Source organism: Coffea eugenioides, chromosome 7 (genome assembly GCF_003713205.1).
Source record: "Coffea eugenioides isolate CCC68of chromosome 7, Ceug_1.0, whole genome shotgun sequence".
Taxonomy (NCBI): Eukaryota; Viridiplantae; Streptophyta; class Magnoliopsida; order Gentianales; family Rubiaceae; genus Coffea; species Coffea eugenioides.
Window position 1 is genome coordinate 1,690,794 of NC_040041.1, and position 21,071 is coordinate 1,711,864.

Here is a 21,071-nt window from a genome sequence, read left to right on the forward strand (position 1 = left end):
TCCCAATTCGTATATGGTGTCCTGGGTGCAATTGTACTAGGATGGTAAAGAAAGAGCGAATTTTTTTTTTTTTCTAGTTCCGTCCCTGATTCCAAGTGTACGTGAACATTTTTTACACAACTGATGAAGTCCTGTGCTCTGGAAACTCCAAATCTCCAACTAGTTTTGCTTTATTTGTCTCTCTCCAGCAATCCAAAGAAAAAATGTACGACCAACCACTATAAGATACTCTGATCAACCACTATAGCAGTACTAATTATAAACGTATATCAATCATTCTGGCAAAGAAAACCAACTACTTTGTCTTCAGCCAGCCTTCGTGGATCCAGAATACAAAGATGTATGGGGCAAAAAAATAAAATAAAGATTAAAATATGTGCAACAACTGCATGTGCTAGCAAAACCAAAAGCACAAATTTAAAAGCACAATGGGACATCCCCTGAAAGCAAATGTTACCTGTTTTTGGCTCTCCGACAGCATGGCCTAATTATCCACTCTTCTTTTTCTCTCCACAATAATAGATCAGAACTACATTTTGATTCACTCTAGAAATCACTAAATCAAGAACCAGAAAAAAAAAAAAAAAAAAAAAAAGAAGGGGGAAAGAAAGAGAGATCAAGAACTACCCCTCAACAAATTTATTAGGAAAATGAAGAAAAATGGTCACTTTTTCTTGCTCTTATCCTTGCCAGGGGAGAAAATAGAACCTAAACCAAACATACTCGGCGAAGGAACATTTAAGAATGGAGTAACCTTAACACCATTGCCATAAGAGCCGTAACTTTTCTTCAGTGGAGGCTTCTGATATCCACCGGCAGATAATGCAGACTGCGACTGCTTCAATGAATTCTGCTTATTGCTTAAATTACTATCCTTTCCTGATGATGAGCGCTTCACATTTGGTGTAGAACCAGTCGAATTACTTCTGTTTAAAAGTGGCAGAGGACATAAACTTCTTGCATAACCGCTTCCACAATTTAAACTTGAACTGCGCTTGAACCGCCAAAATGACTTGCCATTTGGTTTTTCATCTGATTCTGAAACACCCCTTCTTTTTTCGCTTGAAGTTTTATCGCTTTTCGGGCTCTTGATAGGGTCCACAATGTCACGATCATCTGATGAAGGCTGTGGAGTTTGTGCTGATATTGGTGTTGGAGTTGCCTCTGATGATGATGATGTCGAGGACTTACTTGGTGAACTTGGACCCAATTTTCTCTTGATTTCAATGGGAAGAATCTTGCCATCGGAGAAAAGTTCATCAGCTGAAGAAGATTCTTGATCAAAGCTTTCGCGAAATACGCAAAAATCAAAATCAATACTTGAAGATGAAGTCGTTCGGATGTACTGCTCAATGGGAACTCCCTCTGTTTGGGAAAGATCATGAGAAAATGAGATCCGAGGACTCGCTCCCATGCTGGAACTCTCTGAACAGATTTCGACAGCCATTGCCTAATAGACTACCACTGCTAAGCAACACGTTAAAAACTTGTAGCAGAGAACAAGTAAAGAAGCATTCACATCAAGCAGTTGGAATTAAAGGACAACAACAGGAGCATTAAAATGGAGGGCCAAACTTCCGAGGATCAAATAAAGAATCCCACCTGTAAAAATTAACTGAATTTGCACGCAAGTCTAAGCATTTATATGAACTTCGAGATTAAGATGACTTGGAAGAGGGATGAAGTAAATAACAGATCAGATTCTCTGAACGCTAAATTTGAAACTTTAATACAAAGAACAACAGGGATGAGGGTGACAGGAACTAGAATTGAAGGAGGAGGAGAAGAAGGCATAGCAATGTTGCATTGATTGGAATAAAGAAGTGCCAAGAATGCTGGGGACCCCGAACTGACCGAAAGTTTTTGTGCGACGTGGATAGGTGAAAGATGGAGTGGGACACGAACGTGAAGAAAAGTAAAATAGGGAATTTAGCTTAGCAAAATGGTTGTTAAAGACTTTGGTGCAGAGGCTGTGGGGCTGTGGGGATAAATTCGACGGCATTCTTCTGAATCATTTGTGAAATGACAATTCAGTTTTTCTTACTTGTGTTAATTATTTATTACTAGATTTTACCATGAAACTATGAAGTATTATGCTTCCAACTATCACCTGCATTCAAATACATAATGATGCGCTGATCATTGCTTGTTAGATAGAGGCACTCTTCTAATCAACATGTACGTGTCCTTCATTTCTTGATCCCCCTTTTTTTTGTTTTGGAGGGGGTTCCTTTCTTTATTAGATTGCTCTCGGGAAAATTTGCAGGCGCACAAATGTGTTGTTAGACAATTGGCAACAATTTTAACTTGAGTAAGAGGTCAGCTACTTGAATTTCAGCCGTTAATTGAAAATTCGGGTTAAGCGACATGACCTGAAAGTCAACATCATTGAAGAATCTTAATTGAAGGTATCAACCACGAACGAATCCATAAAATAAAACGTGTTAACAATTGACGACAAATTTTAGATAGCTTAAGATGCAGTGAATGATAAACTTGATGATGCCCTGCCCCTGCAGGTACGGTACCATTATATGTGGCAGAAACACAACCAGAACCTACTTATTCCATAGTATTTGTAACACGTAAAAGTTACCAGTTTCAAAAGTATCATTGATTAGTCCGAAATCGACTTGTGAAACGACTCAAGGAAGGTGGATTTTTCACCGGTCAGTTGTGATGGTGGTTTTGGGCATCAGCTAATTTACTAGTCAGTATCATGGTTCGAAGACTCGGCTGAGACCGAGACAACTCGGCCTAGTCCGAGACGAGACCGCGACGAAACGATACCGAGATACGTGATTCGCCGAGACATCACCGTGAAGAGTTGAAACGATCGAGTCTCACCGAATCACTCCGAGTCATCTCGAATTTTTATTATTTTTACAAATTTTTTAATTATTTTTGTTTATCATATTTTTTATAATTTTTAGAATATTAAATATTTCAAAAATTCGCGTCTCACCGAGACCGCGACCGATATGCCGAGATCGATGTGGAACGGTCCAGGCCGCGAATGCGACTTTGAACCATGGTCAGTATTCCTGCCTGTCTTGCTTCAAACTACTGGATTCAATTTACATTTATCCATTTTGGCGACTAACATACTTGTTTCCCACAATCAGATGTGAACATGCTATGGATTAAAGCCTCATTCTTAACTGGCCCTGAACCATAATATTCTATAAAACAGTCTCTTTTTTATTTGAATCAGTAGTATCTGATGTGTTAGTTACTCGTGTGTAGTATGGCAAAGGAGGGCCACATCAAAACCATTGCTGTGGCTTTATCAAGTAAGTACTAAGATAATTGTACAAATTTCAAAGATAAAGTATCCCACTTTTAAGATGTAGATTATTCATGTCAAAACTCTAATTTCCCCTCCCCGCCATCCGTATTTCTCTGTCTTCTTTTGGATTTGGTCCACATTTTGTTCTTGACAGCAGTACATAGCCGTTAAAATCAAGCAGTCCAATCAAATCCATAGCAAAGCAAGCTTTTCAGCCACACGAGGACACTTAAAAGAAACTAAAAATACTCGGTCAGAAGATGTTGTTTTACAACCATTAACAGGAGTTATCGAGATCACGGAGGAGGGTTTGCAGCAGCTGGTAGCTGACTGTGTTGGACGTGTATATGTGGACTATAGAAGAAGAAGGGACAGTTTATACAGGAGAAGTAGTCCTAGTGACAAATCCAATCATTCATAAATCTTCTCTTTTTCTCAATGGTGGATAACCCAAAAGAAGAAGAAGGGTCCATCATCATTCATCGTCCATGAAATGGGACTTTGGGAGGATAATGTCACCAAAGTACGCATGCTCTAGCTAGGAGGATCCTCACCACATTGCCTTTTTCGTTTCTTTTTCACCTTTTGTTTCCTTTCTTTGCCAACTTGCCATGTGAGATCAAACATCAACAACTCAACAAAGAGGAAAACTCGAACACAGATACATCACTTCTTATCCCTCAATCCTTCTCCAGTAATAATTGTCTCTTGCTTAGGCGGCATTGGTTTCTTGTCATCCAGCAATCCATGAACTGATCAACGCACTTTTCCAACTTTTTGAGTTTTGATCCATATATGTATTTTCCTCTTCCACCACTCAGTTTTCATCTTCTTTTCCTGTAATTTAGATGCCTGCCACGCAAGAACTATTTCTCTGCCCTGTTGCTAATATATTGTGATTTTCACAAAACTTTCATGCATCCCACTGGCATGCGGCCTCATCTTGGATTTTTTTTATTTATTTTTCCGAATTGTTACATACAGTAAGGTTTTTTAAGATGTGTGTATATATGTATCCATTTTTCTTTTTCCTTGTAGCTTTCCTCTTTGACGACTTTCCACAATTTTGTGATTTTTTGGTAGTTTTCGAAATCATGATCATGAATTATAACATCATCCATTATTCTAACTCTTAGAGAGTGGGACTCAAATTCGGTTTTGAGAAATCGAACCATATTCAAAAAAAAAAAAAAAAAAGTGGTCGTTTCTAAATTGGACACATATATATCGAGTGTGCTCTTAGCACCAATAACTACTCTAAATATTTTTGAAATAAGAAAAAGCTAGTCTAAATATTGTAATTACTTAATTGGACTTGCAGGCGCCCCGATAATTTGTCTCAGACTCGAAGAAAACGTCGATGGAGCCCATGACAAATATAAACCACCAAACAAACACTACTTGTCCACCAGACTCCAACTTTGGGCCGTAGTCGGCAAGCTACCAATCCAGCTGTGACGTACTACAGAAGTAATCTTGGGCTTTATTCTGCCTTTAATCATTGGGGAAGTTTGAAAAAATTAAAGTTTCAGTAGTAAATTTTTTTTCTTTATACGGCTTGTTACAGTTCCCCACTCCCCACCACCCCCTCCAAAAAAAAACTTCCCGTCCTATTTTAAGTTCATAGCAACACTTCGCTTCGTAGAACTCCAATCGCCCTCCTTGAAACTTGACCCCTAGTAATACTTCGCTCTTTTGAACTTTAAATATAAACACTTTATACCTTATAATTAACTGTCCATGGATTAAGATAAAATTATATTTTATATGATCAAAATGCTCTTGACCAATTCATGAATACATATAATAAATTAACAATTACAACCTAATGTTTGACTTTTTTTTTAACAGTTGCTAAATCCATTTGAATATAATCAAACCATATATTTGACCTTTTAGCAATAAAAATATTCAAGAATTTACAAAAAAAAAAAAGCCTAAGCAACTCAAAGTAATTTTCTTAAGGATGATATCAATGTTACTTTGGATAAAATAAAATGAAGGAGTGTATTTCAAATGGAGGTTATTGGGATTTTTTTTTTATACCAAAACAATTTTTTAATGTGGTTTATATGGGACAAAAATATGATTGAAAAAAAAAATTAGTGAAAAACATGGTTAGAGATTCTTGAATTTTTTTTTCTAGATAATGTAGATACCAAAAAAAGTTAAAGCAGAGTATATTTGTGGTATAAAAACACCAACTGGCAGGTTATCAACCTATGAGGATCTCATATAAGCTACAAAGTAAGTTAAAATTATCAAGATTAATCTACTTATAATTTAAAGGAAAAGGGAAAAGGGATAAAAAAAAATTAGCGTATCAGTTTTTAACACGACTTTTCATTTTAGGGAAAATCGTGCAAAACGCTCCTTACATTTTGCCAAATAAATATTTTCGTCATTCACTTTTAAAATGTTAACTTTACATTTCACGCAAATTTAAGTAACCAAAATTTAGTTTCAACCTAAGTTTTTAACCATTTTTTAGTGTGAAATTTACCAAGTGATCCATATGTAGTCATTTTTTATGTACAAAAATGTTAGGTCCTATATTTTTAATAGCGAAAATGAATATAGATTAGATTCAATCACACTTTTTGCAGGGGATCAAATCCTACTTTTTTTGGAGGTAAAAATGAATATAGATCAAATTATTGTTCAACTACAAAAGTGATCTAATCTTTTTTGCCTTTAAAAAGATGATAATATGTGAGTCACATAATGGATTCCAGATAAAAATTTAAGAAAAATTTAGGTTGGAATCAAAATTTATCGGCTTGATTTTATAAGTTATCATTTTAAAAGTGAATAACAAAAAAGATCATTTAATGAAATATAAGTAGGAGTGTGTATTCGGTACAAATTTAATTTTTCGGTTATTTGAATTTGATTTTTTCGGTTATTTCACTTGTCAAAACTTTAAACTGTTTTCAATTTTGAATTGGGAATAACTAAATTCATTCGGTTACCGAATTGAATTCGGAAATGATCATGAAATCGGTTATAACCGACTTGGATAGTAATTTTCACATAATTAAATGGAACTCACTCGTGTACTTGTATACACTTAGTTACTCATAATTTACTAATGATGTATTGCATTACACTTACATTTATTATTATTATTTATATAATTTAAATGTTTAATTTACAGATAACTTGATTATTTTTCAATAATGAATGCTAATACACTAATATATTGACATGTAATTCATATACATTCACTTAAACTATTTAATCATATTGTTTAGTTGTCTACGTTTAAATAAGATTAGTGATTATAGAATATAAATTCAAATATTGCATGTGTAATGTAAATTTAGAGTATACTAATACTTGCAAATTAAACATTACACATTCAAATATTTAATAATCCAAACATAAATGATAAACTATTGTCTAAATTCTAATTACTAATTATGTTTAATATTTAGTACTATATTTATACTTATTATCTAATTCTAGTTATGTATAAAAGGGTAAGTATCATAGTTATGTACTATTGTATATTTGTATTATTATAAATATATAACAAATAGTAAAATAGTATATTTTACATCATTATATATTTTTATTATTATAGGTGCATGATAATACTATATATTATCTATTATTAATAGCCTTTATCTATATAATCTATTAATATTATATAGCATTTATCTATATAATATATAAATTATAAACTAATTAGGTATTTGAATGCGATAATACTGTACCATTTTTTTTGTCACAACAATAATATTTGTATAACTTAGGGTCTGTTTGATAACATAAAAAAGTGCTGAAACTGAACATATTCAGACATTCAGATGTTTTGAGTGTTTGATAAATGAAAATCTATCTGCTGAATTTGTTAAGCAGTGCTGAACTTGTGTGTATTTTTTTCAGCACAAGAATCCTAACTGAATGCTTAATTCTGATAAGAATTAATAGAATTACTTCAACTACCTTATCTTATCTGCCAAATCTACCATTGTTTGTTAATTATGTTCAAAATTTTTATCTAATTAAACAACCTGATATTCTCTATCTAATGGTTTCTGTTTCTTTTTTCTCTTTTTTTAATGACTTTCACATCTTTTCCATAATCCGCATATAATATATTGCATTTTTTATATTAATTTGATTTAAAAATAAATATTGACATTTTCATACCTAACAATTTTAAACTAATTAAATTATAGGTTCTATTTCTTTTTTGAATGAAAAGATATAAGGGCAACATTGTCAAATTAAACTTATTAAGCATTTAGTTATAAATATTTATCAAATAGTATAAATAGGTTTAGTATTAAAATTCAGACATTCATATATTTCTTTTCAGTGCTTAAAATTCAGCAAATTAATTGTTTCAGTATTTAGATTTCAGAAGTCAGACTTCAGAATTCAGATTCAGTTTTATCAAACGGAGCCTTAAGGTTCCGTTTGATAAAACTGAATCTAAATTCTAAAGTCTGAATTCTGAAATCTGAATACTGAAACAATTAATTTGCTAAATTTTAAGCACTGAAAAAAGTATATGAATGTCTGAATTTTAATACTAAACCTATTTATACTGTTTGATAAATATTTATAACTGAATGCTTAATAAGTTTAATTTGAAAATTTTGCCCTTATATCCTTTCATTCAAAAAAGAAATAGAATCTATAATTTAATTAGTTTAAAATTGTTACGTATGAAAATTACAATATTTATTTTTAAATCAAATTAATATAAAAGATAAAATATATTATATGAGGAGTGTGGAGAAGATGTGAAAATCATTAAAAATTGAGAAAAGAGAAACTAAAAATCATTAGATAGAGAATATTATGTTGTTTAATTAGATAAGAATTTTAAACATAATTAACAAATAATGGTAGATTTGGTAGATAAGATAAGGTAGTTGAAGTAATTCTATTGATTCTTATCAGAATTAAGCATTCAGTTAGGATTCTTGTGCTAAAAAAAATACACACAGGTTCAGCATTGCTTAGTTCAGCAAATAGATTTTCATTTATCAAACACTCAAAACATCTGAATGTCTGAAAAAATTCAGATGCAGCACTTTATTATATTATCAAATAGACCCTAGCTAATTTAAGAGGAGGGGGAACTGACGAAATTTTTCCGTCCGAGGAAGCCACAATTAAGTGGCAAAGTGGATCCTTAACCTCCCACTCCCACCAAGTCATTATGACTTGGTGGTACCAAGAGTCCAAGAGGTTTTTGGCAATACGATACTCTATTTCATTTTATTGAATTTGAATTCAAAATCGGTTATTACCAAATTGATAATCTCATTACATATTTCATATCATATTAGAATTCGATGAATTTGGTAAATATCACTTTTGTACTAAATTACCAAATATCCAATATCAAATTACCAAATTGAATTTAAAATTATATATGAATTCGGTTCTTACCAAATTTGGTCGCTCTTAAATATAAGGGGCATATATGAATTCCGTTCTTACCAAATTTGCTCATTCCTAAATATAAGGGGCATTTTGAAAGATTTTTTTTTTTTAAATTTTATAACATAAATTTTTCAAGAGGTTGGACAGCCAATAACCGCAACACCTAACGCCTTATTAGTTGGCGCAGTTTCTTACTTTTTGCCAGTTAAGCCAAGTCAGCCCTGCCTGCCCGCCCGCCCGCCAGCCCTCTTTCTGCATTCAAGTATTCAACCCGCTTTCTTCGTTCTTTCCTTCTTTCTTCTCTCTTTAGATAATAGAGACAGAGGGAGAGAGACAAGGTTAGGACGAAATTGCCAATTGCCTCCTCCAAATTCAAAACCGTGTATACGCACAAACACACAGCAGACTGCCCCCCAAGCGACCCCCACAAACAACTTCTTGTCCTTCGTCACTTGAATCGAAGAGAGAAAGAGGGAGAGAGAGAGGGAAGATGAGTCCGAATTGGGAGCTAAAGCACTGCTGCAATCATGACCAAGTTGTGTTTCTTGTTACCATCGGCGTCTTCACTGTCGTCATTCTTGCCGTACGCTACTACTACCCTTTTTCCCCCCGCCTCCGTTTTGCTAAGCTAATTTGCTTGTGCTACTAGCACTATCTTTTTGTGCTCTCCACTTTGCTTGCTAGTTCTTGATCGCTTTTGTTCGGCAAGTAAATTGCAAGCTTCCTTTACAGAACTGCACTCTTCCATGGCTTGTGTAAATTAAAGTTGCAATGTGGTGGTAATTTTCATGAATATTGGTATCACACGTTTTCAGAAACTTTTAGTGCAAGTACAATACCACTGTTTGCTGCTGCTGCTCTTAGGAGTCATTGACTCTCATTTAGTCCCAACTCTCTAACCGAAGGGTTTTGGCAGCCCAATTGAGTTTCTTGCTGAATTTCTAGAATCGTCACCTGTGACTCGTAATTGAAGGGTTTTGGCAGCCCAATTGAGTCACCTGCAAAAGTAGTCACCTGTGATCAGATTTTAACTCTGAGAACTACCGCATATATCTAGAATTTCTTGCTAATATTTGATAATTCATTTATGGTCTGACGGCACCCCGCTCTTGAGCCACAGGAAAATAACTGTTTGCCGTTTTCATCCATTTTGAGGGTTTATAGTAGATCTTCATGTTCTGACCTTATTCAATCGTTTTTTGCCCAAAAAAAAAATGCAGTTATGGAGGACAATACTTCTCACACCTTTCAAGCTCATTACAGTGTTTCTTCATGAAGCAAGCCATGCAATTGCTTGTAAGCTCACATGTGGTCAGGTAAGATGCTTTCTTTTTATCACTCTGATCTTTTTCTGCAAATTAGCCAAATTTCCTTGCTGCGTAAGCTGTGTGTCCCTGCTCGCAATTGTTTGAAACACTAAATTTTTGTGGCTGTCTCTCCCACACACTCCCATCCTGCCCCAAAAAAAAAAAAAAAATCCCTCTGTGAACTCTTATTTGAATGAATTTACTTTTTTAGTTTCATTAACATGAAGAAAGTTTATTTTCAACTCTTTTTACAGATTCTGCTTTATGACTATATTTTAACTTTGATCTATTTTGCTGATGAGAACATTGGCGGGCCTGCTTCTAGAATGCTCATTTCAGCAGTAGAAGAACAAACTCATTTCTCCAAAATTTTGGGTCCAAAGTGTTGGAGGACTCAGACTTGTGCTATGCATGCATTGAGCCTTCAAGTTTTCAGAGAGTTGTGCCCTGCAATTCCAAGTAGTTACATAGATATTCCAGAGAAACTAGGTGTATAAGCTTGGACTTCCATGCAAACTTTTTCCTTCACTGAAGCACACACAAGAGCTGTTCACTTCAATATTAACGGCAAAAAGTGCATGGCACTGTTAGTTTCATAATATTGCTTGTATGATGATGTCATTCAAACACATTCCAGTTTTATTGTAATTAATGCATTTCAGTTGTTGGTTGGATGGTCATTCATGTCTGCTGAATGAACTTCCTCTTTTGCTCTTGTATGCAGGTTGAGGGCATGCAAGTTCATGCAAATGAGGGTGGGGTGACTCAAACACGTGGTGGTGTTTATTGGTTGATCTTGCCGGCAGGATGTATTGCACATTTCTCCTTGAATATTTCCCTTTTTAATTAGAATAATTAGCACTAGCTATCAGTATTGCAAGATAAATGATTGTTATATCCTATACTCTGGTCTATTCTTAAGGGATCAACTAAATATGTAGCTACTTTATCATGTATTTCCTTCATCCTGTGTACATCATGATTTATCTTTAACTTCCTCAGTATCTGTTTGGTTCCAGATCTCGGTTCATCATTTTGGGGAATGGCTCTTATACTTGCTTCTACAAATCTCCTCACTTCTAGAATTGCTGCTGGATGTTTTATTGCCGCTTTGTTGGTTGTGCTTTTCATTGCTAAAAATGTAAGAGAACACAATAAATTGATCAGTCCAATTTTGTTTCATGTTCCGCAAATTAATTAATCTGATAACAAGTATCCACTAAGAATTTGGAAGTTGGTTTGATGATTTCATGCTATTTGCAAAATCTAACTTTTTTGGCTTTTTACTTTTAAAACAGTGGACTCTCCGAGGACTTTGCATTGGTGATTATCTTCAAGTCCTAATAACTTAAATTCTTTCTACACGTCCTTTTCATATTCAAATGAATTGAAACTGACAGCCTGGACATGCCAGGATTTATCATTTTCATTGGTGTAGTATGGGTTCTGCAAGAGCTGACTAAAGTTCGCATTCTTCGCTATGTCATTCTCTTCATTGGTATGTATTCATCTGATGATATGTATTTCCTTCCAGCAATTAGTCCGTCTTCTTGCTTCCATTCAATTCTACACTTTTAACTAATTCTGTCAGTTTTGTTGGTGTTATATATTGCAGGTGTTATGAACAGTTTGTTTTCAGTATACGGTAATAGCTACCTTAAGCATCATAAATAAATAAACCAGAGGCTAAGAAATTCAGAATTCTATCCAACATTAATTGAATAGTGCAGATATATACGATGATTTGATCTCTCGAAGGGTTCATTCAAGTGATGCTGAGAAGTTTGCAGAACTTTGCCCCTGCCCTTGTAATGGTGTTGGATGGGGTGTTATTTGGTTAGTTTTTTTTTTGTTGTTTGACATATTTGTGAAGAGCAAACGGCTAAAGGGTCATGAAACTACTTAGCGTTCCATGTATTACTTACCAAATTTTTTATCTAGCCAAAATATCTATTCAACTAATTAAAACGTATATTTTGGGACAGACAGGTATACATTTTCATTAGTAGAGTGACAAAATATACATTTTTTATTAGTTGAGTGACCAAAAATGTACTTTTTCATTAGTTGAGTGACCATTTGGACAAATAAAATGTTCAGTGACTAAAACATAAAATTTGAAATGGTTTGGTGACAACTTGTGCCTTTTGCCCTGTTTGTGAATAATCTGTTGTCATGAATTTACTGGTCAATATAGTTGAGTTTCTCCTAGTTCTATCTCTGTTGTGTCTATCATACTATCTAAATGCAGACCTTTCTTGCAGGGGAATGATATCTTTCGTATTTCTTTGTGGAGCCATGTATCTTGGACTGGTCATCCTGTCCTGAGGTACTTTCTCTTCCTTCGCCGTAGATATGGCTTCAAGGGTTCACAGGAAAAGAAATTATGAAAACACACTACTTGACATAAGTTTGCAGACAGTCAGCAATTTGCTGGTTGGATTGAATTGTTGAAAGCGGGAATGACCTATTCACTAACCAATGGAATGTGATTTGGCCTGCTTGATTTCCATGTACTCAGTGAGCACTTATTGATAATCAACTTTCAACAGTATAAAATCAGGAAATATTTTAGACGTTAGACAGAGGCTATATAATAACATCCATAATTTAAGCTGCCAACCTACAGCATTAAATGTTAAACACTAGTCTTGCAAATTTTTGACAAAATTCTTGTTATAAATAATGCAACTGGTGCAGTTAGCATATTGCAAAGCAAAAGTAAATCAAACTTTCCTCCGTGTAACCTTTTGTAACCCTGTTAAAGTAATTCTAATGTTATGATTTCCTCCCAAAAATAAAAAGAATTAAGTTATAAAGAAACTCTCCTATGGCACATGATCTGTTATGACTATCAGCCAGCATGCAGATATATAAAGACCTTGTGCTGTTTTCATGGGCTAGAGATCAGGGAGATAACAAGCTTTAATAGTTCTTTTTCAGTTTTTATTCTTTAGCATTTTCATTTCTTTGTGTCACATCATTAGCTGTTCTTCAAGAGCATAACTTCGTTTTAAGACTCCAGATTCATTTTCTGCCTAATCAGTCTACAACTTGTACTAATTTCTCTTTCCTTTCGTGTAACATTTTCATCTTTTTTAGGTTTGTTGACTTGGTTATGAATCCAGTCAACCGTGATTCATGGGAAGACCGGAATTCGGTGTCGATTCAACAAAATTTTTTTTCCACTCTGAATTATTCTTTTGCTCAATTTTTGGACTAGGAACTGTAGGTCGGGATTGTGTACAGTGAGGAGGAATGTTCCAGTCCATGATCTACTGTGGGCAAATTTTTTTTGAACCTACCAGTTTGCTGGATGTCTCAGATCTTTTAGCTCTGGATTCTCGAACTGTATAGTTCGGTTTATTGAAGTTCCCGATTGAACTGGATTAGCAACTAGCAAATGCGAGTAAATTTGGTATTAGCGTTGATTCATTACATCGTTATCGTAACTGCTAATTTCGTGACAGCATATACAACCTGTCAATAGTTATCAATTCGCACATTAACTAACACACACACAACCCATTCTCAAGTGCCTAACTGAAGCAAAACACTCGCGCTGCATGGTAGATCCATCACAGTTGCGAGCGTGCATTTATTCCTCTAAAAAGCACGTTTATGGGAATACAAGATGCAAGCTTGCGTGATCCAAAACAGTAACTTTTCCTCTAAGCGGCAAGCGCAGGCGAAACAAACAACAAAGCGTAGCCTGTGGTAGGATCCGCATTTACCTCATCGTTTTTGTGGCAGTACGTTTTTAGGGCATTCAATATCTAGAGCACTAAAGTAGATTAAGAAAACCAAATGCACTAACAAGAAGATGCTCGATTAATTGGATTTTCAGGATCACTATACTTAACAGCCCAAACCATCTAACTCGAGAAGATGCAGTATCGTTATGCCCAACTGAAGAAAGCACTTCGGCAGTAGCGTTATGTCCAGCACGGTCGTCCGTCTGCCATTTTCCCTCTAAGAAGCAGGTTTATAGGTGTGGTGTCAAACTTGCGTGGCCCAAAAAGCTCCATCATCTACTCTCTCTTTCATCCCCCCACAACCCCGCTCCCTCCTCCCCTTGCAGCATACAGGTGCGAACACATTAATCTCACCGTTCCTTTGGCAGCAGAGAAGCATGGATCTAGAGTACTGCAGCACATGATGTACTAAGAAACAGCGGAACATTCAACTCGTTTATCAACTGGACTATCAGGACCATCACACAACAATTAACATCCCAAGCTGTCTAACACAAGAAGACGCCCGATTTTACAGAAAGCTCCTACCACAAAACTTCTTAACTAATCACCTTATTAGTTACTAATATACCGTGTAACATAGAATTAACCGTAACGCAAACCCCTTCGTCTATTGATCCATGTGACAATGAGGGAAAGAATAGCAATTGGTACGAGTCCGATGCAGGCTCAAACAACTCGCCAGAGCTTCATCAATCTTTTGCTCCTCGGACTTTACTCTCAGCAAGCTAGACGTTCAGAAGGGGAAAAAAAAGCATCTGGTCAAAATATGCTCAGCACCACAGAGCTTCATCGTACTTTGTCAAGGGCCATCCAATGTTTAGGCAGCCAATTCTTCTGATTCAGCATAATATGAAGTTTGCAATCAATTTGTCAGTAATTCCAGGATTCCAACAGTCAGAAAGAAGATAGTGGAGTCAGATATCCAAATCATCATCAGGGTCCTCATCAGAATCTGGCATTTCATCATCGGAGTCTCGAATATAGATTATCTCGCCACGACCAGAATCCTCATTCACATGCATTTTCTCGGCATTAGTCTCTTTATTCTCAGTTTTGCTCTCACTCACAGATCTCCGGCCATCATAGATTTGAATGGGTTTGCCATCACCTGAAGGAAAATAAACCCATGGCTTTCTCATCATAAATCACAAAATAAACTTGATATGCTTAAAAATTGAAGATAAATAAGCAATAATTCCAATCAACACATTCACACAACCATAATAATCAGTATACATCCCTACCCTGGTGCTCAAATGGCAGAACAACTTTTGCCCTGTCATTTCTCTCCTTTTCTGACAGCTGCAGATTGAACTGGACCTGAGAAAAACCCACGACGTGAACAAAATGTACTCTTCCAGAACTTTTGGCAGCATAAGCGCAATTGCAACTTATGCTTCCAATATGTGCTGTTTAGGTTCCCTAGAAATTGCTTGAATCCTGTTTCAAAGGCCAATTTACCTTAGGTACAAGGCTTTGAGAAGTTACGTAATCTTCGAAAGCAGGCACAAAGTTGATGCCCATTTGCTCAGTGTGGAGCTCTTCACTCTAACAAAAGAATGTAAAGATATCAGATTCTGAACCAAGCTGAATACAATCAATTTCTCTTCCACTTTTTGTATAAGGATAAGAAGGGTAAGAGAGTACCATCAATCTAATACGTCCATTCCTGCGTTTGAAGCGCACAGAAAACTTCCCCCTCCCAAGATTCTGTTCAATCAGAGGAAGGTTCTCAGAGTTCATTCCCTTTCCATTGGCTGTGTTGCTTATTGGTTCTACACAGGCAACCATAGAAGAAATATACTCGAGAGCCGAAGAAGCCTTCATCTCATGAAGGTCCGAATGGAATAGCCAAAACAAACAAGCAACTTGGTCTGCAAGAAAATTCAATGAGTTAAAAACTGCAGCAAGAAACATTTAATGAAACTTCTGGTTTCCTGAAGAATCTGCCTACCATGAGAACGAAGGTTGCTTAACAGGGAAGCGGCAGAGGAAATGGAAGCATGTCTTAAGATCTCACTTACCTGAGGACAGAAAACATAGAACTCATTCAAAGTCCATATTTCGGCTAGAGATAACTCGAATTTCCTAAAAGTCCCATTCTTGAATACTTTAAGTTTCAGTACTCAGAGCTAAGATTTTTTTCAATTTAACAATATAACAGATAGTGAATTTATTAATATGATAAAAGGTGATGAAACTACTTATTTCTACCTTGCTTAATATTACTGGAGATAAAAACCATCAATTACTATGTAAAAAAGCCAATGTGAAGCCACACCATGAAAAAAAACCCAAAATAGAACTTTACAAGCTTAGACAATGTCTAGTTAATTTCTATTCGCTTGCTAGAATAAACTAAACCAAGTTTTCTCTCAGTCATTTATTTTTCTATCTAATGTTCAATATAGAGTGCAAGATGTGCAATTAAAATCTAAGATTATACAGTCATTAAGTTGGAGAAGCTTAATACACAAACTTGATCAGTAATGAATTATGTTGTAGCATGTCATCCCCCTATAGAAAAGAGCTTGTGATGACAATTAAAAACCAATATATTTTATCACATTCATAATTACATAAACAAAAAGAGGAACATAAGCTCAATTATGTTTGCCGGATTTCTTGCTATAAACATTTGAAGCGCTCCAATTTAGCAAAGAAAATGGATTCTTGGCTATTGGAAGCACTGCAGCTGAGGAAATGCTGTTAATATTATTTTCTTTCTTTTTTCTTTCAGATAGATACAGCATAATAATCAACCGAGGTTTCAGGGATAATAAATATTTCTGCTTCATGATTCCTATCTTCCTAGAGGTCTTCTACATCAAGAGAAATTGAACCATTTGGAGCTTTACGAGTAATTTCTTGGACTTTAAGTTCACAAAGATGCTTTGTCCACTGTCACATTATGTCTACATTAAGAAGTAGTCATCTTCGTACTTTGATTAAGATGGCTTATCAAAGTCATTGCTGTGGATTCTAAGAAACTTGGTCAACAAGTAATACCACTCTCAGATCTGGTCAAACACCAAAGCATTTAGGCAATCTGTCAGATCAAAGGCATGGTAGGTTGTCAAATCAAAAGCAACCAGAGCCAAGCTCAGCCAATGCTGCTTACTGCATGCAACTAGGTTTTATGGATATGGCAGGAAATACACCGGTACAGGCACATTTTAAATCATCTGAAAATGAATAGGAAACTCATGCTTCCTGATACAAACTAATTACAAAATTTCCATGCATCTTATGGAAACACTTGTGCTGCAATGCCGATGATGACTAGCTACCCAGATGGCAGGAGAAAGTGTTCCCCCTCAAAGAGGAATTACATGTGCAATAAGTAACAGAAAGTACATAGGAAGCTTCTTCTCTAAATATCAATCCTGAAGGATGAATACCCAGTTTACGCAAATATCACCATGAAGCACTCTTTTGTCATCAAGTCTAGCACTCATTCTGATGCATGAGAGATTCTTACATAGGAAGCTTCATCCCAATGGGGTAAAAACACCAACTCCTTTAGAAATTACTTAGGACCAGTGAACATTCGGGGTCCCATTCAATTATAGAAGGCAGTTGGCATTTAGCATTCATAGTCATAATATACATACTTAACACTCAATGAAAACGACAATCACTAATATCCATGTCTAATAACAAATTATGTATAAGGAAACAAAATAAGAGAGAGGTGATCACCGAGTCAATGGCAACTGCAAACCGTCCTTTTGTTTCTCTAATCACTTCTGCAGGGCAGTATGTACCATTATACTACTTTAGTTGAACTCTTTTCAACTAATAGAAATACAATGCCTACAAAAATGATCCAAAACTAGAGTTACAGTATACCTTTTCCCAATTCGACTATCGAGGAAAACAACATATCCAAGTCCCTCACATTTTTACACAAGCTGGCCGTAGTCGCATTCTGTGTGGAACGATTACTAACGATTCCACTCTCTGCAAGCTGGCTTTTCCAACCTAAAGGATCTGTATAACAATCCACTATCCTCAGCCTGTTAGCATGATCATTCAATTGAGGAAAGAATCAAAATTTCATCCAAATACATCATCATTTAATACTAAACCAGTCAGGACAGCTACAGCATAAACGAAGTTCTGTACCATTTTTTTAGAGAAGCGGCGTCGTTTGCCTTACTCTTCAACAACTCAGCATAGAACTGTGGACTCCGGGCAAAAGCTACCAGCACAATGCCTCTGGATACATAATTTTTTTTTTTTAAAGTTTGATAATAAGCATGAATAAAAGTCCTATGTTGTTGATTATTAACATAAAATACGATACAATTAGATTGGGGGTGGTTTGATTGAACTTACTGGGCCTGTGATTTTGAGGAAGAAATGTTGGAAGAGAGTTGAGCGAGGATGTGATCGAAGACAAAGGCTCCGAGGGGAGCGTGGATGGAGTCTTTAATGGTGAGGGCCGGCGCGTGTTCGCCTTCTAGAGCTCCGTCGCGGAGAGCTCTGCTGATGGCTTCCGCCGCCATTCCTATCTACTCTCTGTTACTTCTATACTACCACGAGGTTTTGTGAGCCCTTTCAATTTTTTTTAAACCTGCTAATTTGACTGCTTATTGGAAAATTTTTACTACTACGCTTCTTGATGCTGTGGTGCTGCTGGTTTAACGTAACCATGCCATTGATTAATGTTAGTTTAACATACGTACTTAACCACCTTCACAATAATGCATGCTAGTGGAAAAATCACACCTTATGAGTGTGCAAATTAAGGAAAAAGGAAAAGTTATTTTATTAAGACTAACAGAAGTTGTTAGAATTTCTTTTGTTACAAATAAAAAAACAGATATGAAGATTTCTTTTGACAAAAAAAAAAAAAAAAAAACCTCACCTTGTAGATATGAGTCATGAATAAATAACTTTATGCATATATAAACAATAATGATGTGGGTCATCAATAAATCAAAGGAAAAATGATCATTTTTGTCTCCCATCTTCATAATTTTGGTCAAATTTAGTCTCTTATTTATCACCGCGACTATATTAATCTCGTACCTTCATAGAAAAAAATTACGAATATAGGATCTTTCATGAAAATTTATAACTTTTAAACAGAATTAGTCATGTGCATAGTATGCATACAGTTAAAAATGACCTTTTTGATCAATTATCTTTTGAGTCATGTCCAATATCATTTATTATATGTCACCGTATACCATTTGAGGTGGGTGCGTCTTTTTATTCTACTCTTTTTTTTTTTTTTTTCAAATGCACACCTATAGTGCATGGAACTGACTTTATTATGTTTCAAATTTTCCATAAAAAGCCCTATATTGGCATTATTTTGTGAAAATAAGGGTTAAATTACTAAAAATATAAAATCAGACACAAACTCGAAGATAATAAACTAAAATGATTATTTTGATGGTGCACATACCATGGATGTGACTAGTTCCATTATTTAAATTTTCATTAGACATCTTAGATTTTTTAAAAAAAAATACAAGGGACTAAAATGATTGCAATAATAGATTGGAGACTAAAGCTATCACTTTTTCATAAATCAAAGGTTTAGATATATAATGAACGCGTGTGAATTTAACTCTTCCTCTGATCATATTCATCCAATCTATTAACTGATATTTCAATGGGGAAAAGAGGAATATCAACTCCTAGCCCAAGGACCTACGAATAATACACACTCTCTCTTTTTTCTTTAACAATTACTTGATTAACACCAACTTGCAATACCGTAATCTAGCTAAATTTTTAATGATTTTACAGTGGTATTATCATTCGATAATCCGAGCTTTGCACAAACTAGCCTAGCCTGTCAAAACAAATCGAAACAAAGGAATTTACACTACTTTATGTTTGTTCATTCAAACACATTTGGAAAAAAGGAACGAACTCAAAATTATGAGAACTAAAGAGCTCACAAAGTGCCTTAGATTTAGTTTTTCTTCTTTATTTACATACTAACGTAGGAAGTGATCATATGAACATGGTTGGAAATGTCAATGGAAAGAAAGGGGCAAAATTTATGTATGGCCACCAAAACTACCAAACAAATTGACTCTCTAACATTTTTGATGGATTTCATAGAATGATTTTGGAGTCATAAATATTAAGAATATTTTTTTTAACAATTATCCTCTAAACATTTTTAAATTACACTTAATCCACTACGTGTATGTACGTACACACTTACATTTATTCCACCTTTTATATTTAGACACTTGTCAGTCAGTGCAAGTCAGCCAAACCCACATTATGAATGTTGCCCTCTTATTTCTTAAAACATGACACGTTAGTCGGCAGGATCCCATTTCTCCCCCCACCCTGTGCAATTCGATCCTCCTTTTTCCTTTTGTCTTGTCTTTAATAATTCATTTTCAAGAATCCAAGCAAGGAACATAAACTGGTGATATTCACCCCAGTTCTGTTTTATTTCGATGGAGAGTAGGATGGGTTTTTGCCGTAGATAACAAATTTTCGGGCAGAAAAAGCTATAGCACGATAAGAGACGATAAACTAGTTGATAAGGCAGCCCGCCATATTTTGACACGCAGCTTGCATTGGCACTGGCACGGGCTCACCCTTGTCAATGACTCGCGTATCTTTTCCAAACCTAAGCCACGTTCCATGATTCCCTGGCTTTATCATCCGTGCTATTAGAGATTATTCCTTTATTTTTTAATCCTAGATTTGGTCAAACGGAACAAGAGGCAAGAGGGGTAGGTCCTGAACTGTTCACGGTCAGATTTTGATAAAAAAAAAATGTGCGATTCAAATCACTAGTTGTACATCGATTTTCACAATATGTGTGGGATCCGTAAAATTTTGTACTAAAATTACATGTTGTACAAATAAAGTTACGCCGTGTACAACCAAAGTTACGCGTTGTTGAAAATGATCAAAATCGACCGTTCCTGCCCCTTATTCGGACCGGGAGTGTTAAAGAAAACAGAAAAGGAAGTAGAAGCATAAAACAATCACTTGAAAAAGGAGTCCAATGTAAATTTAGTTGTGTTGATGGTTGCTTCTATGTTAAATGTTGAAAGAATTTAAGCCTGAGGATTCGCAAGGTAGAAAATCAATTACGAATAGTGTGTATGTAAAAAAAAAAAAAAAATCAATTGCTCGACAACCTATCCATTCACCAAGTAATTATTCAAGTACACCGAATACATTTTTAGATTGTCAATTGAAAAGAATTTTCTGATAGGACCAAATGTAAAGAGAGAGAGAGAGAGAATTGACAGGAGTATTTATTTTTTTGTCAAGAAGAAACAAACCTGATTGAAAAATTTTCAACAGAGCTCCACG

The 21,071-nt window shown here is 35.2% G+C and overlaps 3 protein-coding genes across 4 annotated transcripts; 1 reads left to right on the forward strand and 2 right to left on the reverse strand.

Moving 5' to 3' along the window:
- Positions 1–226: 226 nt before the first annotated feature.
- LOC113777814 lies at positions 227–1,792 on the reverse strand. Its single transcript, XM_027323018.1, is given in 1 exon segment — positions 227–1,792. A coding segment is annotated over 1 exon segment (831 nt). The 5' UTR covers positions 1,448–1,792; the 3' UTR covers positions 227–616.
- A 7,135-nt stretch (positions 1,793–8,927) lies between these two features.
- Positions 8,928–13,440, forward strand: LOC113776695. 2 transcript variants are annotated; one of them, XM_027321756.1, is made up of 10 exons: positions 8,928–9,278; positions 9,916–10,011; positions 10,727–10,811; positions 11,022–11,143; positions 11,301–11,325; positions 11,417–11,500; positions 11,618–11,647; positions 11,733–11,838; positions 12,267–12,331; positions 13,226–13,440. In XM_027321756.1, exons 1-9 carry the CDS (start codon positions 9,186–9,188, stop codon positions 12,328–12,330), a joined length of 705 nt encoding a protein of 234 aa, XP_027177557.1. In that variant the 5' UTR covers positions 8,928–9,185; the 3' UTR covers position 12,331; positions 13,226–13,440. The 2 variants fall into 2 exon arrangements, with proteins under 2 accessions (XP_027177557.1, XP_027177556.1); XM_027321755.1 differs by having other exon boundaries at positions 8,929–9,278; positions 13,105–13,440.
- A 370-nt stretch (positions 13,441–13,810) lies between these two features.
- On the reverse strand, positions 13,811–18,282 carry LOC113778709 (elongator complex protein 5). The gene is made up of 9 exons (XM_027324190.1): positions 18,102–18,282; positions 17,889–17,981; positions 17,613–17,779; positions 17,463–17,509; positions 15,715–15,784; positions 15,408–15,634; positions 15,222–15,308; positions 15,005–15,080; positions 13,811–14,868 (listed from the first exon to the last, which is right to left on the reverse strand). Exons 1-9 carry the CDS (start codon positions 18,269–18,271, stop codon positions 14,675–14,677), a joined length of 1,131 nt encoding a protein of 376 aa, XP_027179991.1. The 5' UTR covers positions 18,272–18,282; the 3' UTR covers positions 13,811–14,674.
- Between the last annotated feature and the right edge of the window lie 2,789 nt (positions 18,283–21,071).

What these genes read in the sequence shown, in the direction of transcription:
- LOC113776695 (XM_027321756.1), top strand. Translation starts at nt 9,186, where the DNA reads ATGAGTCCGAATTGGGAGCTAAAGCACTGCTGCAATCATGACCAAGTT. An exon ending in GTTGATCTTGCCGGCAGGAT is followed by an intron (nt 10,812 to 11,021) that starts GTATTGCACATT and finishes GTTTGGTTCCAG; the next exon opens with ATCTCGGTTCATCATTTTGG. An exon ending in CAGTTTGTTTTCAGTATACG is followed by an intron (nt 11,648 to 11,732) that starts GTAATAGCTACC and finishes TGAATAGTGCAG; the next exon opens with ATATATACGATGATTTGATC.
- LOC113778709 (XM_027324190.1), bottom strand. Translation starts at nt 18,271, where the DNA reads ATGGCGGCGGAAGCCATCAGCAGAGCTCTCCGCGACGGAGCTCTAGAA. An exon ending in ATGGACGTATTAGATTGATG is followed by an intron (nt 15,309 to 15,407) that starts GTACTCTCTTAC and finishes TTCTTTTGTTAG; the next exon opens with AGTGAAGAGCTCCACACTGA. An exon ending in TCTGCCATTTGAGCACCAGG is followed by an intron (nt 14,869 to 15,004) that starts GTAGGGATGTAT and finishes ATTTTCCTTCAG; the next exon opens with GTGATGGCAAACCCATTCAA.